General features: G+C 45.7%; 2 protein-coding genes across 4 annotated transcripts in view; one reads left to right on the plus strand and one right to left on the minus strand.

Annotated features, from left to right (window-relative positions):
- The window catches only part of RERE (arginine-glutamic acid dipeptide repeats), a 428,379-nt gene extending 427,116 nt beyond the window's left edge, over positions 1-1,263 (minus strand). For all 3 annotated transcript variants that reach the window (XM_044237096.1, XM_044237094.1, XM_044237092.1), the window contains exon 1: positions 776-1,263. The gene's annotated coding sequence lies outside the window, so the exon portion shown is untranslated. The remainder of the gene's footprint in view (positions 1-775) is intronic.
- Positions 1,110-18,761, plus strand: LOC122899065 (40S ribosomal protein S4-like). Its single transcript, XM_044236734.1, is given in 5 exon segments — positions 1,110-1,403; positions 17,714-18,116; positions 18,119-18,470; positions 18,670-18,705; positions 18,707-18,761. Coding segments are annotated over 5 exon segments (1,140 nt in total).
- Positions 18,762-20,227: the final 1,466 nt, after the last annotated feature.

Consider the following 20,227-nt stretch of genomic DNA (forward strand, 5'->3'; position numbering starts at 1 on the left):
TTGGAAAAGAGGCAGAGGAAAATGACAATTCAACAATGAATCATTTTGTTTTCCTTTCAACAACTTCTCAAGCAACCAGTTTCAAAGGAAACCTGCAATACTTTCCCCTCCCAACACACACACACACACACACACACACAATCTATGTAAAACTACCTCTCTTCTTTCCAAAACCTTAAAAAAAAAAAAAAAAAAAAAAAGAAGTCACTTTCTTTCAGGGAGCAGAACTCAAAACATGGTAGTAAGAATCCCATTCTGCTGCAAGTGATTTGGGGTTTCATAATTTACTAATCACACACAGCAAAGAACTGGAGATTTAGAACACAAAGAAGGACTCTTTCCCTACTGTGAAAATACTACTTTAAGAAAAGCCCTCCCCCAAGACCCCCAAATCCACAAACAGTCAAAAAATTTACAGTTTGGGTCTTTCACTTCCTTTCCTTCCCCCCACCCCAACCCCCAGTTCAGCCAGTAATTTAGTCACATGAAACAGGTTTTAACCTCAGACAAGTCCGACAAGATCATGAATAAGCAGCAAAGACAGAACCCGGGTCGGCAGGCCAGTGGGACAGTTACCTGGCCCTGGCAGGGCCGAAGAAGTCCCCGGCCCTTTATTCCCGTCCCCCCGGACGCGCGGCTCGCTCCCCGGCCTCCCCTTCCCGGCTCCCGACGGACCGAGGAGTCCAAGCCGACCCCCTGCCGCCCCACGCCCGTCCCCAAGTCCAGCGGCCAGGAGAGAAGGCAGCTGCCACGCGCCGGCAAGTTGGAGACTTACCTTCCCCGAATGCGCTACACCATCAATGGAGGTGTGTTCGTCCGGCTCCCGGGAAAGTGGGGGACGGGGCGGGAGGCCCGCGGGACTGGGGACCGCCGGGCTCGGGCCGAGGAGGGACCGGCCGCGGGGACAGGGCCGGGGGCTGCGGGGGCTTCCCTCCCGTGACCTCTGGGACGGTCTCCACTAGCTCCCTGCTCCTCGCTCGGCCAGTCCTTCAGAAGCGGGAGCCCAGGATCATGTCTGGTTTTGTTTTTCTGAGGGCGAGGGGCTCCCTGAGGATGATGGTGATTTTTTTTTTTTCCTCAACTAGGAGGGAAAATGAGGCAGAGACAATATGGGAGGCGAGCGAGGGGAGAGTACAGGGGAGGCGGAGGCGGGGGCGAGACCCAAGGCGGGCGAGTGTCTCGGACGTGCGGGAGGAAGAGGAGGCTGGAAGCGCGGGGGGCGGCTCGCGAGCGTCTGTGGGAGCAGCGGCGCCTCGGCGATGGTGGCCGAGCCACGGCGGGGCTACTGCACCGACCCGCCGCCCACTCCGCGCTCGGGCCCGGCCCACCTCGCAGTATCACGCCTCGCCATTGGCGCGTCCCGACGTGACGCGCGCGGAGGCCGGGCCAATGAGAGGCGGAGGGCGGGCGGAGGGCGGGCGGAGGGGCGGAACTTCTTGCGCTCTCTCGTTTTCTCTCCCCCCTCCCCTCTCTCCTTTTTTTTTTTTTTCTTTTTTTTTTTTTTTTTTTCTTTCTAATAAAAAGAGCTGGAGAGAAGGAGGGGAGCGGCCGGGCTGTGCCGACGCCGCGGGTCGGGCTCGAGCGCGCGCTCCGGGCGGCGGTGGGCTGGGCCCTCCCCCCACCACCGGGGTGCGTCTTTGTGCGGAGCCGGGGCCGCGGCGCTCTGCGGGCTGGTCCCACGGGCGCGACCGGCCGGAGTCCCGCTGCCCTTGCTATTACCAGGGTCCCAATTTGCGTTTTCAGCCACTTCAGACGCGGACTCATATTCCTGGGAGGGGGGGACACGGAGTGGGTTCCTACGATTCGCTTAAGGACTCTTAAGAAATTCTGATGGGAATGAACGTTTTCAAAATAAGTCTACGGCCGAAGATTAATTAAGAAAGAGAAAAACGAAATTCGCAGGTCGCGCTGCTTCTTTGAAAAGAATATAATAAAGAGGAAAAGCCTGGAAAGTCTCCTCAAGGAATAAAGAAGGGATTAGAACCCCAGTCGCAGAACGAATGTTAGGGAGAGAGCAGTGTGCACAACCCCATGCCGTAAGTTTGAAAAATAAAACCTTTAAAAAAAAAAATCCAAATATCACCTTTTTCTTTTGAGAAACCTAGTATTCTGTCCCACTTCCCAAAAGGCTGGTAATCACAGGGTCTGCGGTGCTGTAAGGGGAGTGAGGGGCAGGCCAAATGCTCATATTCTATTTAATATAATTTATAGGAATGAGGGGTTTGGAAATTTTAATTATGACTAGCAGTTTTTGAAATGCATATCATGTTTATTGAGTTCTTTCACACACCCTGGCATGAATCCAGGGCAAATCATCAACCTATTGTTGGTTTGTTAATATACGTAAATGCTTATTGGTGTTCTTATACCATACACTCTCCCTGAAGGAGTTCAGATCTGTATATAATGGAATAATTAAGGGATAGAACACAGCGCAAAATAATTCACTCATCTATTTCAAATAAAGCGATAATTTTCTCTTTGGAATATCTGTTCAGATTACAATTTCCACATGCAGCAGTTTCTTTTAGGAATAATTTGGACTAGCACATATCATTGGACTGTGACCCAAGAGATCTAAAAACAAACGGGTCTTTGCCATTTCCTTTTTGAGTAACTTACAGCAAGAAAAACCCTCTCTTGCTGCAACTCCTTCAGCTATGAAATGGGAAACGTAGTTAATACCTCATTATATATCTAATAATGTGAGAACTGAATTTTACAACATAATAAATTCAGTAAATGGCTCCGGATATCCTAGATATGGATGGAATTATTCAACATCACTTTTGGAAATAACAAGGAGTAAAGTGTATTAGATGGGTTAGATGTATTAGATGGCTTCAGTGTCCAGCACAATCTACACTTACAAGAGCGAGCGGTCTTTCTAATAAAGGTTCAGCCCTGCGGTGGGCAAATGGACAACAGTTTTTCAGAAGGTGCCTGATCCTCCACTACCATTAAGCAGGGAGGGGAGAGGCTCTCAAGACCAGTCAACCACATTTATCATAGTATTAGGGCTTGCCATTACTGTCATTTATCTATAAAAATATAGATTTGGGGTGCTTGGCCAACTCAGTTGGTTGAGCATCTGACTCTTGATTTCAGCTTTTGGTCAGGGTTGTAGGATCGAGCTCCACAAAACGCCACAACAGGGTATGCACCCAGCAGGCAGTCTGCTTAAGGTTCCCTCTCTCCCTCTCCTTCTGCACCTTCTCTCTTCCCTCTTTAAAAAAAAAAAGATGTAGATTAAGGGGTGCCTAGCTGGCTCAGTTGGAAGAGCATGTGACTCTTGATCTCCAGGTCCTGAGTTGAAGTAGGATGTAGAGCCTACTTCAAAATAAAATGTAGATTTAGAAGTCTCAAGACTTCACATTGCTACAAAGCATAATATTATGGTTTTGCATCATAAAATTAGCAAACTGGCTGTCTTTAACTACAACAAGCCCATGCAAGAACTGTGGCCCAGCCATAAAGCTGGAGAGAATGGCCTTCCTGAGAGGCTGATAATGTAATAACAATGCATCTTAATAAAGACAACTATTAAACCATTGACTGACTGAAAGCTTACTATGTCCCAAGTGCCATGCAAACCATGTTGTATTCCTTCGTCCACTTAGTCCTGACAATAGCCCATGAGGTGTATTATTATCTCCATCGTAAAGGTCAAGAAATTGGGGCTTGGAGAAGTTAAATGACTTGATCAAGGTGAATGAGATCAAATATCTAGTGGGTCTTTTTTTTCCCCACTATGAAATTAGAAAGAATTTCCTTATTCTCTTTTCAGCAAGCTTTTGAAAATGGGGATTACTTTGGTTATTGAATTTGAAAATATCAAGGACTTTTGTTGGTCATTTTATGTGTCCCAGAAGTGATTTCATTTTGTATACAGAGGTCACATCAGAGACATAATACCATTATCTAAAAGAAACAGGAGAAAGAGGAATTCTTTAATAAATGACATTGGGACAACCAGATAACTATATAGGGAAAAAATGCAGAAAAAACAATTCCTTAGGGGCACCTGGGTGGTTTAGTTGGTTAAGCGTCCAACACTTGATTTCAGCTCAGGTCGTGAGGGTTCTCAGGGTTGTAAGATCCAGCTCCGCACTGGACCGGAGCGTGAAGCCTGCTTGAGATTCTCTTCCTCTGGGGCACCTGGGTGGCTCAGTTGGCCAAGGGTCTGCCTTCAGCTCAGGTCACAATCCTGGAGTCCCAGGATTGAGCCCTGAGGGAGCTGCCTACTCACTGGGGAGCCTGCTTTTCCCTCTCCCTCTGCTGCTCCCCCTGCCTATTCTCTCTCTCAAATAAATAAATAATATCTACACAAAAGTTCTCTTTCTCCCTCTCCCTGAGCCCCTCCACCTGCTTTCTCTCTCTCTCTCTTTCAAATATATCTTTAAGAAAAAAATTCTTTAAGTAGATTTACTTTATTTCTAAACACTTCACTCCCCCCAAATTACAGATGGACATTTTTTAAATGTAAAAAATGAAACCACTGAGGGGGCCCTGGCTCAATTAGTAGAGCATGTGGTCCCTGGTTCGTTCCCGGGTTTCGGCACAAAAAAAAAAAAAAAATTAGTAGCGCATGCAGCTCTTGATCTCAGGGTCATGAGTTCAAGCCCCATGCTGGGTGTAGAGATCACTTAAAAAAAAAAAAAAAGCAGTGGGGTGCCTGGGTGGCTCAGTTGGTTAAGCATCCAGCTCTTGATTTCAGTTCAGGTCATGGTCTTGGTGTGATGTGATCGAGCCCTGCACTGGGCTCCACACTCAGCAGGGAGTCTGCTCTCTTCATCTCCCTCTCCTCTTCCATCTCTCAGCGCTCTCTCTCTCTCTCTCTCTTTTTCTCTCTCTCAAAAAAAATCTCTTTAAAAAATTGCAGAGACTTTACCATGGTCTCTTACAGGATCCTGTAAGACCCACGGAACTGCTATTTGTTAGGTTGAGTTTGGGAGTTTATTTTATTACTTTCTTTTGTAACCCACATATAGTTTATGTGTATTCTTTTGTGTATATTAGATATTTTGTGATTATTTTAATGAAACCATGAAAGTAACTAGAGGAATAGCGAATTTTTTTCAAATCACGGATTGAAGAAGTCTTTTCTAAGCATGACAGGAAACCCAGAAGCCATAAAGGAAAAACACCAGTAAATTTAATGCATGCATATTTTACATCTCTGTAAGGCACAAAAAGACATCACAACAATCCAAGAAAAAAAACACCTGTCATAAAGTACTAACTTCCTTTTTTCTTTAAAGATTTTATTTTTTAAAAGATTTTATTTACTGGGGTGCCTGAGTGGCTGAGTTGGTTGGGTGTCTGCCTTTGGTTCAGGTCATGATCCCAGGGTGTTGGGATGGAGCCCAGCATCAGGCACTTGCTGGCATTCTCTCTCATCCCTTTCTCTCTTAAAAAGATTTATTCGAGGGGCGCCTGGGTGGCTCAGTGGGTTGGGCCGCTGCCTTCAGCTCAGGTCATGATCTCGGGGTCCTGGGATCGAGTCCCGCATCGGGCTCTCTGCTCAGCGGGGAGCCTGCTTCCCTCTCTCTCTCTCTGCCTGCCTCTCCATCTACTTGTGATTTCTCTGTCAAATAAATAAATAAAATCTTTAAAAAAAAAAAAAAAAAGACTTATTCGAGACAGAGTGAAAGAGTGAGAGAGAGCCGGAGAGCAGGGTGAGGGGCAGAAGGAGAAGCAGACTCTCCGCTGAGCAGGGAGCCTGGGACTCCAGGATCAGGATCTGAGCCATAGGCAGATAATCAACCAACTGAACCACACAGGCACCCCTAAAATACTAACTTCCTTAATACAAATAGCTCTTAAGGATTTGTAAGAAACAAAATTCAGAAAGATGGAAAGAAATATATGAACAAAAAATTCACAGAGAAATGTGTTCAATAAACATGATTCAGTCATAATAAAGTAAGTAGAAATTAAAATCATCTCTCAGGTTAGGGAATATTTTTAACTTCATAATACCCAGTATTGATGAGCATGAGGAAAACAAGTACTGTGATGCACTGTTGGTAAAAATGTAATCAGTCCCTTTTTTATTTATTTTATTTTTTTTAAGATTTTATTTATTTGAGATCACAAATGGGCAGAGAGGCAGGCAGAGAGAGAGGAGGAAGCTGGCTCCCTGCTGAGCAGAGAGCCTGATGCGGGGCTCGATCCCAGGACCCTGGGATCACGACCTGAACCAAAGGCAGAGGCTTTAACCCACTGAGCCACCCAGGCACCCCAAATCTCCTTTGGTTTCTTTCAACCAAAGGAGAAGTGGGTCTGTACACCAGCACACCTACAGAACACAATTTGGCAACCACCTATGGAAATGTTAAATATCCATATCCTTTGACCCAGAAATTCCACTTCTAGAAGCTCATTCTACAAATAATCTTGCATAAATGTACAGAAATATACACAAACACATATATAATTGCAACATTGTTTATAATAGTGAAAAACAGGAAAAATCCAAACATCCATCAACAAAGAACACTTGAATAAATTATAGTACAAACATACAATGGAATACTTGATAACTTTCAAAAAGGATTAGGTAAGTCTGAATTGATATAGAATGATAATCAGGATTCAGAGCTAAGTGAAAAAAGCAAGTCACAAAACAATTATGCAAAGTATAATTTTATTTGTATTTTTTAAAGTAAGGTCTACACCCAAAATGGGGCTCGAACTCACAACTCCCAGATCAAGAGTCACATGCTCTACCCACTGAGCCAGCCAGCCACCCCCTAACTGCCTTTTTAGAAGAACAAATTTGTCTATGCTTCAAAGATGTCTAAAAACATAGTCACCAGGAAAATGTTTCAAGTGAGGCCAGGGGGCGTGGAATGAAGAGTAAGGAGGGAACAGGAAACAGACTTTTGATTTCATTCGACTCTGTTCTGTTTGATTTTATTTCTCTTCTTATCAAGCATGTATAATTTTTATAATTAAAAAAAAAAAGAATTCAAGTCCTTTGAACATATGGCTGGTAACTAGCCTTCATAATTCACCAGAAGAACTCGAGCTTTAGAACAAGTAAATTATTTTCCTCCAAAATGCCTTCAGCAAAACGAGGGTGCTTTATCAAGCCTGCTAACAGACTGAAGCTTGTTTCCAGGCATTTTCTTTGAGATGGCCTTCCACATTTCTGCGGTGCGATTGCCAGCCAACACAAGCTTCAGCCCTCTCCCCTTGCAGTTTTTCAGGTTGAGCAAGAGTAGGGCTGAGTACTCCCCGCCGTGGTATGTCTCTGGGCACTCAGCATACATTGGGTTTACCCACAGTGGGGTTTCGCTTCGTAATGTGTTGGAAATTGGAATCCCAGTCCTTTCCCTCAGGCCAAGTAAGTGACCCCCAATAGTCCCCGCACAGAACTGAAATGGAGAAATCGTGATTATGGCACTAATTAAGGAGGCACGAGTCACGCATGCAGACATGTACAAAAGGGAAACCGCTTTGCAAAACTCATAGCCCCTTTCCTTTGTGTGCACGTGACCGATTATGGAGAACAGTGAAGTTTCTCCGTTCAAGTCCAGGCTCCAGTGAATTTTCTTTCAACCAAAGGAGAAGTGGGTCTGTACACCAGCACACCTACAGACAGATCCCAAGGCCATCTTGCTCCACTGAACCACATCAGATCCAGAGGAAGGATGCTCTTCTCTGAGTCACGCTCAGCCAGCCAAGGCCACAGCCTGGTGTCCGGGGGCAATGGGCGCCTTCTGGATAAGATCAAAACCCAACATCTGACTTCTGACCACACGTGGTCATTGAAGAGTCTCACAGGGCTTCACGAAAGAATTAAGGGGAGGAGATGCTGATTTTCATTGTCCTGGCCCAATTCCAAGTGTGATCGTTCGCAGTCCTCCTCCTTTGTCTGCCTGCCATCTCCCTGAGACGTGCTATTGCACAGTTCCCGTTATAAACAGCTGTCCACTGTTAGCCGAGCGAGCCAGAGAGCCAGCAAATTCCACCCTGGGGGAAGCTGCATTTCAAGATAAACATTTCCTCCGCATCTTTGGTAAATTACTTAGATTTACCTTGGAGGAAAGATGTGGTCTTCTGGCGAGAATAAGGGCATGGTAATGGGGAGTTAAAAATTATCCACGAGCCCTATTTTGTCTGACTGGTAAACAAGGCAGCCTGGACTGGCTCACAAAGGGCCCCTCAGAGGGAGAGTCGACAGGAAATAAATTTCAGATCCTAAGATTTTATTTGGGAATCCAGAATTTAATCTGTTTTAAAATATTTTATTTATTTATTTGAGAGAGAGAGCATGAGTAGGGGGAAGAGCATAGGGAGAGGGTCAAGCAGATTCCACGCTGAGCGTAGAGCCCGACGCGGGGCCCGATCCTAGGATCTGGAGACCATGAACTGAGCCGAAATCAAGAGTCACATGCTCAGCCCACTGAGCCACCCAGGCGCCCCCCCAAAATTTAATCTTAAACATTGACGAAGCAGGTGCTATTTGCCACCAAAATTCATTTCTTCAATCTAAGGCATATTGACAAACAGAACAAACAGGCAAGAAACTCTGTAAACCAGAGGAGATAAAATTCACCCTCTACCATCCAAGCTTCAGCGTCTATGCTGGACATGTCTGGGGGACTCAGTTTAATGCCTGACTCCTTTTCATTCAACACTTAAGACATATTTTTCTTTTTTAAGATTTTATTTATTTATTTGCAAGAGAGAGAGAGCGCAGAGGGAGAGTGAGAAGGAGTAGCAGGCTCCCCGCTGAGCAGAGAGCCCCATGTGGGGCTGGATCCCAGGACCCTGAGATCGTGACCTGAGCCAAAGGCAGACGCTTAACCCACTGAGCCACCCAGGCATCCCCACTTTAGACATCCCCCAAATGTCTCCTTCTAATACTCCAGCTTCCAGAATAAGTCCTCTCTTTAATCTCTTTTTTCTCTCTTTAATCTAAAAAGGAGCTTTTTAGCTTGAAAGTATCCAAAATATCCTTCAATATGTGAATGGATAAATGAGCTATGTTGCATCCGTTCAATGGAATATTATTCAGCCCTAAAAAAACCCCAAGCTATCACGCCATAAAAAGGCATGGGGTAACCTTACAGGCATTACTAAGTGAAAGAAACCAATCCGAGAAAAGTTACTGTGTGCTTCCAACTGTACGACATTCTGGAAACGACATTCTAGAACAGGAAGTAAAAAGATCAGTGGTTCCCAGGGTTAGGGAAAAGACGAGGCTGAACAGATGGAATACAGGGGATTTTTAGGGGAGTGAAACTATTCAGTATGATTTTATAAGGGGGGATACATGTCATTATGCGTTTGGTAAAACACACAGAATTGGGGCGCCTGGGTGGCTCAGTCAGTTAAGCATCTGCCTTCAGCTCAGGTCATGATCCTGGGTCCTAGGATTGAGCCCCACATGGGGGGGGGGTGTCCCTGCTCAGCAGGGAGTCTGCCTCTCGCTCTCCATCTGCCTCTCCCTCTCCATCTGCCTCTCCCCCAGCTCATGCTCTGTCTTTTCCCACTCGCTCTCTCTCTCTCAAGTAAATAAATATTAAAATAAATAAATAAAACCCACAGAATCTATAAAACACAAAGTGAATAAACCCTACTGTAAACTATGGACTTTAGTTAATAAATAATATATTGATGTTGGTTCATCAGTTAAACAAATGGACCACACTAGTGTAAGTTCTTAATAAAAGAAGACTGGGGTGGGGGGGTGGGGGAGGGGTGCGTAGGACCTCTGCACTTCCTGCTCAAGTTTGCTGTGAACCTAAAACTACTCAGAAAAAGCCTATTAACTTTTTTTTAAAGAGCATTTTAGCTCTGCTCTTTGATTGTATGAGAGACTCATGCAGTGTGTCAAGTAACAGGAGATGGGAGCCCAGGCAAAGCTGAACCAAGTGACATCAGGAGCTGTGGGACTAGAGGCGAGACCACACAAAGGTCGGGGGCCCCAGGACATTATCACTGCTCCCCATTCTCTCTCCCGCCTGCCGGCCTCCTCACCCTTCCCCATGCAGCGTAGCTTCTTTTCTCTTCAGTGTCTGCTTTCTCATCATCTCAGCTCCTTCATGACTGTGGCTTCCCTGTGGCCTCTCATGGCTTCTCCAGCTTTTGCCGACCACCTCAGGACTTCAGGGCTTCCTGTTTAAAATTCCCCAGACAGGCGAACCTACTTGGCCCAGTTCGTTCCTTGAAGGCCCAACCATGTCCTGGTCCCTGGGGCCCTGTGGGTGCAGGTAGCAGCGGAGGAGTGAAGGGTGTCCCCCGCACTGTGCAGCCAATTCCCAAGGCTTAGAGCTGCTGCTTCCTCAGGAACTCTGGCCGAGCAGCCTCCCTGTAGACGGGCCCGTGGTGTCGGCAGCATTCTTGTTGTGCCTGACAGGGATGGCGTCCTTTGGAATGGCTTGTGTCAAAAACCGAACCTTAGCAATTAATTATTTCAATACTTTTTTTTTTAAGATTTTATTTATTTATTTGACACGCAGAGATCACAAGTAGGCGGAGAGGCAGGCAGAGAGAGAGGAAGGGAAGCAGGCTCCCCGCTGAGCAGAGAGCCTGTTGCAGGGCTCGATCCCAGGACCCTGGGATCATGACCTGAGCCGAAGGCAGAGGCTTTAACTCACTGAGCCACCCAGGCGCCCCTCAATACTTTTTTTCTTTAGGGGCGCCTGGGTGGTGCAGTCGGTTGGGCGTCTGACTCTCGATTTCGGCTCAGGTCATGATCTCGGGGTCGTGAGATGGGCTCCGCACTCAGCATGGAGTCTGCTTGAGATTCGCTCTCTCTCCCCCCTTTACTCCTCCCCCTGCTTGTGCTCGCACACATTCCCTCCTCTCTCTCTCTCTCTCTCTCAAATAAAACAAAATCAATCTTAAACTTCTTTTAGAAGCCCCCAGTAGGGGCACCTGGGTGGCTCAGTTGTTAAGCGGCTGCCTTCTGCTCAGGTCATGATCCTAGAGTCTTGGGATGGAGCCCCACATGGGGTTCTCTGCCTGGCGGGGAGCCTGCATCTCCGCCTCCCACTCCCCCTCCTTGAGTTCCTTCTCTCCGTGTGTCCCTCTGTCAAATAAATAAAAATAAAATCTTAAAAAAAAAAAAGAAACCCCCAATAACATACTCAAGTACATGCACAACTGAACCTAATACAGAAATCAAACAGTATGGGTTAAAGATTCAATTAAAAAACTGCACCCAAAGTTAGGATAAAATAGAAGTTGTTGAACAAGTCCTATAATGCACAAACGGGACAACGACACTTTGACTAAAATAATATTAAAGACTTCTTATGATCATTTACATTAAAACTAGTGGAAATCACACACTGGGCAAAGGTCATTGTAATTCCCATGACCATGACAGGATTAGGGATAAGACTATAGCAAGAAAGCTTATACATCTATTGGAGAAAGACCAGTCACCCAACAGAAAAGTCAGGGAAGGATGAGAACAGACAATCAGCAGAAGAAGAATCTGTATGTCCAATAAACAGAAAACGACACTCAGTATCTCACGTCTTCATTCTTGGCAGTTTTTTTTTTTTTTAATTTTATTTATTTATTTGACAGAGAGAGAGAAAGCAAGAGAAGGAACACAAGCAGGGGGAGTGGGAGAGGGAGAAGCAGGCTTCCCACCGAGCAGGGAGCTCGATCCCAGGACAGAGGCAGAGGCTTAATGACTGAGCCACCCAGGCGCCCCTCTTGGCAGTTTGAACACACACGCAGATGATCCTTCTAACAGCTTGTGTGTGTGTGTGTGTGTGTTTTAATTGTGGTCACACAGAACATGAAATCTCCCATTTTAATCATGGTCAAGTGCACAGCTCGACAGGGCTGAGCATAGTCACGGTGTAGTGCAACCAGGCTCCTTCTGCAAGGTGAAATCTTGCAAAATGAAAACTCTGCAGCCGTGAAACGACAGTTCCACCTCTTGCTCTCCACCGGCCCTGACAACGACTCCTCCATAGTCTTGTTTCTATGAATGTGACCACTCTCGGTACCTTATACAAGGGAAATCAAACAGTGCTCGCCTTGCTGTGACTGGTTTATTTCAGTTAGGCCAATATCCTGATATAATTTGCTAGGGCTCACATACAAAATACTGCGGACTGGATGGCGTAACAACAAAAGCTTATTTTCGCATTTCTTGGAGGCTGGGAGTCTGAGATCGAGCTGCCAGCCAGGCTGGTTTCTTTTGAGGTCTGTCCCGTTGGCTTATGGGTGGCTGCCTTCTCCCTGGGTCCTCACGGGACCTTTTCTAGGTGCGCCCCATCCCTGATGTCGCTTCCTCGCCTTACAAGAACACCAGTCCTGGTGGATCCGCCCCCATCCTTGAGAACTCACTTTCCCTTAATCGGCTCTGCTTAAGGTCCAACTCTAAATGTAGCCACACTGGGGGTGAGCATCCTTACCTCCAGGGGGACCTGCCCCTTTGTGAACCGAAAGTGATGGACCCACAAAATGGCTTGGGCTCACTGCGTTTGGACTTGCCCATTTCTTTTGCCCTAACAGTTTAAGCTGCTTAAATTAATTAATTAGCAGATTAATATAGCAGGACAGCAAACAACTGCTTAGCCTCGTGGCCTTTTAGGCCGGAACAGTGATTTGACTGAGAGTTTATTATTAATTGCATTTTAGGAGAAAGCTGATAGCCACAGGCCCTTGGATTCAGGGCTCAAGGTCACTGGTAAAGCGTTTTGAGATAAACTAGCTTACTCCATCACTTCCTCATTTACGCACCTATCATTAGGCCCTGCTAGAATGTAAGCTTCGCAAGGATAGGCCTGTCTGTCGAAGCACAAGGAAGGGGTGTGCTGGGATGAAAGAAAGCATGTAGAGCCCTCAGGGTGGGCTGTGGACACTGCCTAGCTCAATGTCACACTGAGCTCACTTAGAGCCAATAATCTGACCTTCGGCACTGAACACATTCAGGTATAAATTTTGAAACCTTTTTTTTTTTTAAGATTTTATTTATTTACTTGACAGACAGAGATCACAAGTAGTCAGAGAGGCAGGCAGAGAGAGAGGAGGAAGCAGGCTCCCCGCTCAGCAGAGAACCCAATGCGGGGCTCGATCCCAGGACCTTGGGATCATGACTGGAGCCGAGGGCGGAGCCTTAACCCACTGAGCCTCCCAGGTACCCTAAATCTTTGAAAACTTTTGAATGAAGTTGATTATAGGACTTTGGGGAAAGAAAATACCTAAAATCACTAAAATATTGTCAGATCAATTTTTGCGATCTCGTTTAAAGTAAGTTCTTTGCCCTATAATGTTTATATTAATTAATGTTAATGCAGCTTAAAAGAGACCAACAGGAAGTAGACAAAGCTACAGGTATTGTTTTAATTTTAGGTATTTTCTGAGAACATGGGATTAGACCAGTTATCCATAATGGTGTGTATCTGCGTCTGAGAAGAATTCAGATTCTTGGCTTCCTGAAGCAAATCTGAGCTGGTCCTAATACCATATCCCCAGTGACTCGATGCCCTCTCTCTCCTCCGTGTCTGTTTGCATCCCACCGTCAAGCACTGCACCCTCTGCCTTAAGCAAACCCTCAGCGGCTTGCCCCCTCACTTCCTAACATTCCCTGAGCCAAGCCGCAACCCTGGTGATAATTCCAACATGCTGCCTATTCGGCACCGGCACCTGCCAGCCAAATGACTTTGGCATCACACTGCCTGGTTTCATTTTAAATTCATGACCACAAACCTCAAGTGGACTCTTAATGCCCTTGGCAATCATAGGATACTTACCCAGGCTCATTTCTTCCCCAGTGCTCCAGCCAGTAATCTCACATCCGTCCCTCTCTCCTCAAACCTCCAACACCCCCTCCCTTCTTTTGAGGTCACCATGGGTATTGATGTGATCAACAGAGAAAATCTACAGACGGCCCACTCCCCGTATCTATCTGTCTGTCTTGGAACCCCACCCTCTGGCTTCCTGTCTGCTATTATGGATAAATCACCAATGGTCCTATGGAAGCCTAGCCCTCTGCTCTGACTCCTCCCCTCCCATTGCTCACGAATCTCTCTCAGCATATTCCCTCTCTCTGCTACATCATTTTTTTTTTCTTTTTTTCACCATTCGCTGGATCCCTCCTACTAAGATACAATTAACATGTTTTTTCTCTGACCTCAAGCCTTCTGGTGATTGCACTTTACCTTTGTCTACTTCCCCATTTTTTTGTTCCCTTATGCAGCAAAACCATCTTCAAAAAGATAGTCTATACTTGCCATCTCCAATATTTTTTTTAAAGATTTTATGTATTTATTTGACAGACAGAGATCACAAGTAGGCAGAGAGGCAGGCGGGGCTGGGGGGAAGCAGGCTCCCCACTGAGCAGAGAGCCTGATGTGGGCTCGATCCCAGGACCCCGAGATCATGGCCTGAGCCGAAGGCAGGGGCTTAACCCACTGAGCCACCCAGGCGCCCCATCTATCTCCAATTTTTACCCTTCTCTTTCAATCCACTCCAATCTCACTTTGACTCACCCTTTCTACTAAAATTTGTCCTACGGATGTCACCAGTGAGCTCTACGTTGCCAAAAAAAAAAAAAAGAGCCAGTTCTCAGTCTCCCACTTTCTTGATCCATTGGCCACATTTGATAGAACTGATGACTTTTTACCTGACAGGCTCTTTATTGGGCCATCAGGACACTCCGTCCTCCTGGTTTCCCCCCACCTCACAGGTGAGTCTCAGTATCTCTCAGTGACCCCTTCTTTTCTCCCCAGCCTCTGAATGTTAGGGCCTCCAGGCTCAGTCCTTGATCTTTTCTATAACTACACTCAGTCCCTGTTAATGTCATTCTCTGCCATAGCTTCAAAGTCCACCCAATTGCTAATCACTCTCAAAGTGTACATCTCCAACCCAGACCTCCCTCCTGAACCTGACTCATATAGCCAACGGCCAGCTCAACATTTCCACTTGGATGTCTAAGGTGTCTTAAACTTCACATGCCCCAAACTAAACACATGCCCCACCCAAGGTCTTCCCCATCTCAGTCAATAGCAACTCCATCTTTCCAGTTGCTCGGGTCAAACCTTTGAGTCTCCCATATCCACATTCGATTCATCAGAAAAATCCTGTTGGCCCTGAGGTAAAACAATGTCCACATGTGGACTATTCCTCACCACCCCTGCCATTACCATCCTGGTCCAAGTCGCTGTCATCCCTTGCTTGGATTATGGCAGTAGCTTCTTAATTGTCCGACTCTCTACATAGTCTCTTCCCACTATGGTAGTAGTGATCCTTACCAACAGGTGATGGATCAGGATCACCTGATGGTAAGGGTCACTACTTACCAGGTGAAAGGGTAGGTGCTGCTCAAAACTTGACAATGCTTCTGTATCAGTCCAGATGACCTAGGTTATGTTGTGGTGGCAAATGACCCCAACATCTCAGTGATTTAAAATAGTGATCATTTCTTTCTCATGTGCCATGTCCATCTTGGGCAGCGACAGGGAGCTGCTCATCACCATCACCGGTCAGAGATTTGGACTTACAGCTCAGAACACTGTCTTGGATGTTTCTGGTCACCTTGGCAGAGGAGCAAACAGCCCTAGAAGATTAGTACTGGTAATTAAATACTCCCCAAGTGAATTCTGTAGACTCAGTGGCCAGCACTAGTCACATGGACAGATACATTATTTTTTTTTTTAAGATTTTATATTTATTTATTTGACAGAGAGAAATCACAAGCAGATGGAGAGGCAGGCAGAGAGAGAGAGGGAAGCAGGCTCCCTGCCGAGCAGAGAGCCTGATGCGGGACTCAATCCCAGGACCCCGAGATCATGACCTGAGCCGAAGGCAGCGGCTTAACCCACTGAGCCGCCCAGGCGCCCCTGGACAGATACATTCTTAAGTGAGCCAAAGAGTGTTATTCTGCTCTGTTGTGACGGCCAGGAGCTGGGCATATTCAGTGAGCTCCCGAGCACTGTAGGCTCCCAGCAGTGCTCAAAATAAATGCAAAGTCCTAGGTGGCTTAGTCGGTTAGGCGTCCCACTCTTGGTTTCAGCTGGGGTCATCATCTCGGGATCCTGGGATCCAGCCACATGCCAGCCTCCATGCTCGGTGAGGAGTCTGCTTGTCTCCCTCTCGCTCTGCCCCAACCCCCCCAATGCCCTTTCTCTTGCTCTCTCAAATAAATAAATAAATAAATCTTTAAAAAAATAAAAGCAAAATCCGTACAATGGCCTCTGAAGCTCGGCATTTAGCAGGCCCTCTCCTCCCCTCTCTGGGCTCACCTCCTCCTGTTTTCTCTCAGGTATCAGTGCATCCGAGAGCCCGTTCCTCTGCCTGCGTGGCTCTGCCTTCAGTTATGTGCATGATAATCCCTTACTCCTCACCCCACTCTGCAGATATACCTGAACAAACACTTCTCTGAGGACAGCGAAGGCAGAGGCTTCTATTTTTATTCCTGGGTGCACCCCCACAAGCCAAGCCCAGATCGGGATCTGCGCAAGACAGGGCCTCAGGATTTTTTGCTTCAGTGAGGGAGCCTCCCTAGTGGTCACAAAACATACCAAAACCCCCCACAAAATATTACTTCACGCCTGTCAGATGATAAAATATTCACATCTGACAATGGTAAGCCCTGATGAGGATTTAGTGAGAAGAAATCTGCTCTGCTGGAGAGGGCATGCTGGTACAACCACTTGGGAGCGCAGTTTGGCACTCTGTGGTCAAGTCCAAGATAAGCGTGAATTATTGCAATTCAGCAATTTCACGTCCCAATATGTATCTTGGAGAAACTCATCCACATGTGTCCAAAGAGACATGCAAAAAGATGCTCATAAGAGCACTATTAATAATAGAGAAAGAGCTGGAAACACTTGAAATTTACATCAGCAGAACCATTGATACATAATTGTCATATTCATTTGACATGTTTTGACTTCCTGTCTCCCTCCAGCTTGCAAAGAAATTGGAAGTCGCTTTCTTTCTTTTTTAAGATTTTATTTTTTTGTTTGAGAAAGAGACAGAAAGAGTGAGAGAGAGCACAAGAGTGGGGTGAGGGGCGGAGGGAGAAGCAGACTCACCCTGAGCAGGGCTTGATCTGAGATCATGACCTAAGCCAAAGGCAGCTGCTTAACTGACTGAGCCACCTAAGCGCCCCTGAAAGTCGCTTTCATTCACCCAACAAGAGAAAAGCTAAACAAACTGAAGATCAACAATTATTCTTAGATCCATCAGAGAACTGAGGTTACAGGGCAAATCGGCTGACCCCAGATTAGGAGAGCTAGGTATGCAGGTAAAAAGAATCACAACCTACCTGAGCAGAAACCTCTATAGGAACCAGGACGTGGGAAAGTACTGTGGTCAACACATTGCTGGAGGCTCAGTGTGGACAAGTTTGAAAGTTAAGAACTCCAGGGGGGCCCCCTCACACATCCGAGTTTTCCCTCTAGGAGCCCTTCCAGACTCTACTGTAAGGATCCAGAGAAAAACCCCCTCATGCTTCCAGCAGGGGAAGGAGGAAGGGAAGCATTTTAGAACACACCTGAGTACTCTGTTGTTTTAACAAGTTCTGTCCTCAGAAGAAGCTGTTTCACCAGAGCCTAATGGACCAGGGGAAGGGAAATGGCCAACTGCAGCCCCCTCCAGCCTTCATGCCTCAGCTAAGGGGTGAGGGAGCTGAGCAGCCCTGGTCAGTCACAGCCCACAGGCACAGATTTCCCAAAGGACCAAGACCTCATTATCTACACCCAAACATATCATATTCCAACTGCAGAAAATCACAGACAAAAAAAAGAAAATTGGAAAGAAGCCAGAGGAAAAGAATTTACCTACAGAGGCCCAAGGAAAGAATTACATAGTTTCCCTTGGAGAACTTAGCAGGCAAGAAAAGGATTGGAGTGAGCTCTTCCCATGCCTAGGGCAGCCCACCTGTCTTCCCAAGAAGCACTGGAAACACAGAGCTGTTCCCAAGTCTTGGACACTCACAGGATATGAAGCAAAGATTTGTATCCAACATTTTATTGAGATTCATGGCAAGGTCCCAATTGATATAATCTACCTTGCTGGTCTTATGGCTGTCATTAACGCTGACAACACTGGGGAGGATTTCCGTCTGATCTATGACACCAAGGGTCACTTGACTACTGATAAGATAACACTTGAGGAGGCCAACTGTAAGTAGTCAAACTGAGACAGATCTTTGTGAGAACAAAAGGAATCCCTCATCTGGTGACCCATGATGTTCATACCATCCGCTATTCCCATCCCCTCCTCAAGATGAATGACACCATTCAGACTGATTTGGAGACTGAAAAGATTACTGCTTTCATCAAGTCTGACCCTGGTAATCTGTGTCTGGTGACCAGAGGTGCTACCCTGGGAAGATTTGGTGTGATCCCCAACAGAGAGAGACACCGTGGTTCTTTTGATGTCGTTCACATGAAAGATGCCAATGGCAACCGCTTTGCCACCAGGCTCTCCAACATTTTTATCATTGGCAAAGGCAACAAACCATGGGTTTCTCTCGGCTCATTAAGCATCTGCCTTCTGCTCAGGTCATGAGCCCAGGGTCCTGGGATGGAGCTCCGTGTCAGGCTCCCTGCTCAGCAGGAAGCCTGCTTCTGCCTCTCCCTCTCCGTCTCCCCCTACTTGTGTTCCCTCTCTCGCTGTCTCTCTCTCTGTCAAATCTTAAAAAACAAACAAACAAAAACCGTGTATTTCTCTTTTCTGTGGAAAGGGTATCCGCCTTACCATTGCTGAAGAGAAACAAGAGACTGGGGGCCAAACAGAGCAGTGGGAAAAATGGTCTCCAGGTGACATGATTGGAAGTCTTTATACTTAATTACAGATCATACAGCACGGGGGAGAAAAAAAAGTCGGAGTGCTATAGTGCTGTATTTAAAGTGTTGAAAGGAAAAAAAACCCTAACTTAGAATTCTGTACCAAGTGACATTATCCTTCAAAAGTCCAGGAATGATAACGAATTTCTCAAACAAAAATTGAGGGAATTTTTTGCCAGTTGACATTCTTTCCAAAAAACGTTAAAATAAGTTCTTCATAGAGAGAGACATTCGTCAGAACTTAGACCCAAAAGGAAGGAAGAGCAATCGAGAAGGAATAATGAGTGACTGTAAAATGATTTACATGTAAAGGGGCGCCTGGGTGGCTCAGTGGATTAAGCCGCTGCCTTCGGCTCAGGTCATGATCAGGGTCCAGGGATCGAGTCCCGCATCGGGCTCTCTGCTCAGCGGGGAGCCTGCTTCCCTCTCTCTCTCTCTCTGCCTGCCTCTCTGCCTACTTGTGATCTCTGTCTGTCAAATAAATAAATAAAATCTTTAAAAAAAAAAATGATTTACATGTAGGGATACCGAAACAAAACAAAACTAAGGAGTGTGATGCTGAAGAAAAGAGACAATTTGCAAAAAGACATTTATAGAATGACACCATTTATATGAATTATAAAAACATATTATATGATGCCACATGTATTAGATGTCTAATATCTAGACAGTACAAATATAAAAAGTCACTGTAAAGAGTCAAAGCTTTGAGATAGGTTATGTCTGGGGAGGGGGGCAGGACTGCGGAATTGGAAGCATCTTGGCCATGTTTGTAATATTTTATTTAATATTAATTTTTAATTAATATTTAATAAACAATTAATAATGATATTGTTATTAAAATAAAATATTTTATTTTATTTTAATATTTTATTAAAATATCTAAAAAAAACTAAAACAAATATGAAAAAAGAACATTTAAAAACTCTATTTGTCGGGGTGCCTGGGTGGCTCGACGGGTTAAGGCCTCTGCCTTCAGCTCAGGTCATGATCCCAGGGTCCTGGGATCGAGCCCCACATCGGGGTCTCTGCTCGGCGGGGAGCCTGCTGCCTCCTCTCTCTCTGCCTGCCTCTCTGCCTACTTGTGATTTCTGTCTGTCAAATGAATAAATAAAATCTTAAAAAATAATAATAAAATAAAATCTAAAAATTAAAAATAATAATAAATAAAAAATAAAAAAAAATAAAAACTCTATTTGTCTATTATGTTCTGTACTTAGCTTATTAACGAAAAGTTTTTACAAGATTTTTTTTTTAAGATTTTACTTATTTATTTGACAGAGGTGGGGGGAACACAGCAGGAGGAGTGGGAGAAGGAAGCCTTCCTGCTAAGCAGGAAGCCTGTTGTGGGCCTCCACCCCAGGACCCTGAGATCACGACCCGAGCCGAAGGCAGACACTTAACAACTGAGCCACCCAGGTGCCCCAAAAGTTTTAAGAAAAATAGTC

This window comes from Neovison vison, chromosome 2 (genome assembly GCF_020171115.1).
Source record: "Neovison vison isolate M4711 chromosome 2, ASM_NN_V1, whole genome shotgun sequence".
Lineage (NCBI taxonomy): Eukaryota > Metazoa > Chordata > Mammalia > Carnivora > Mustelidae > Neogale > Neogale vison.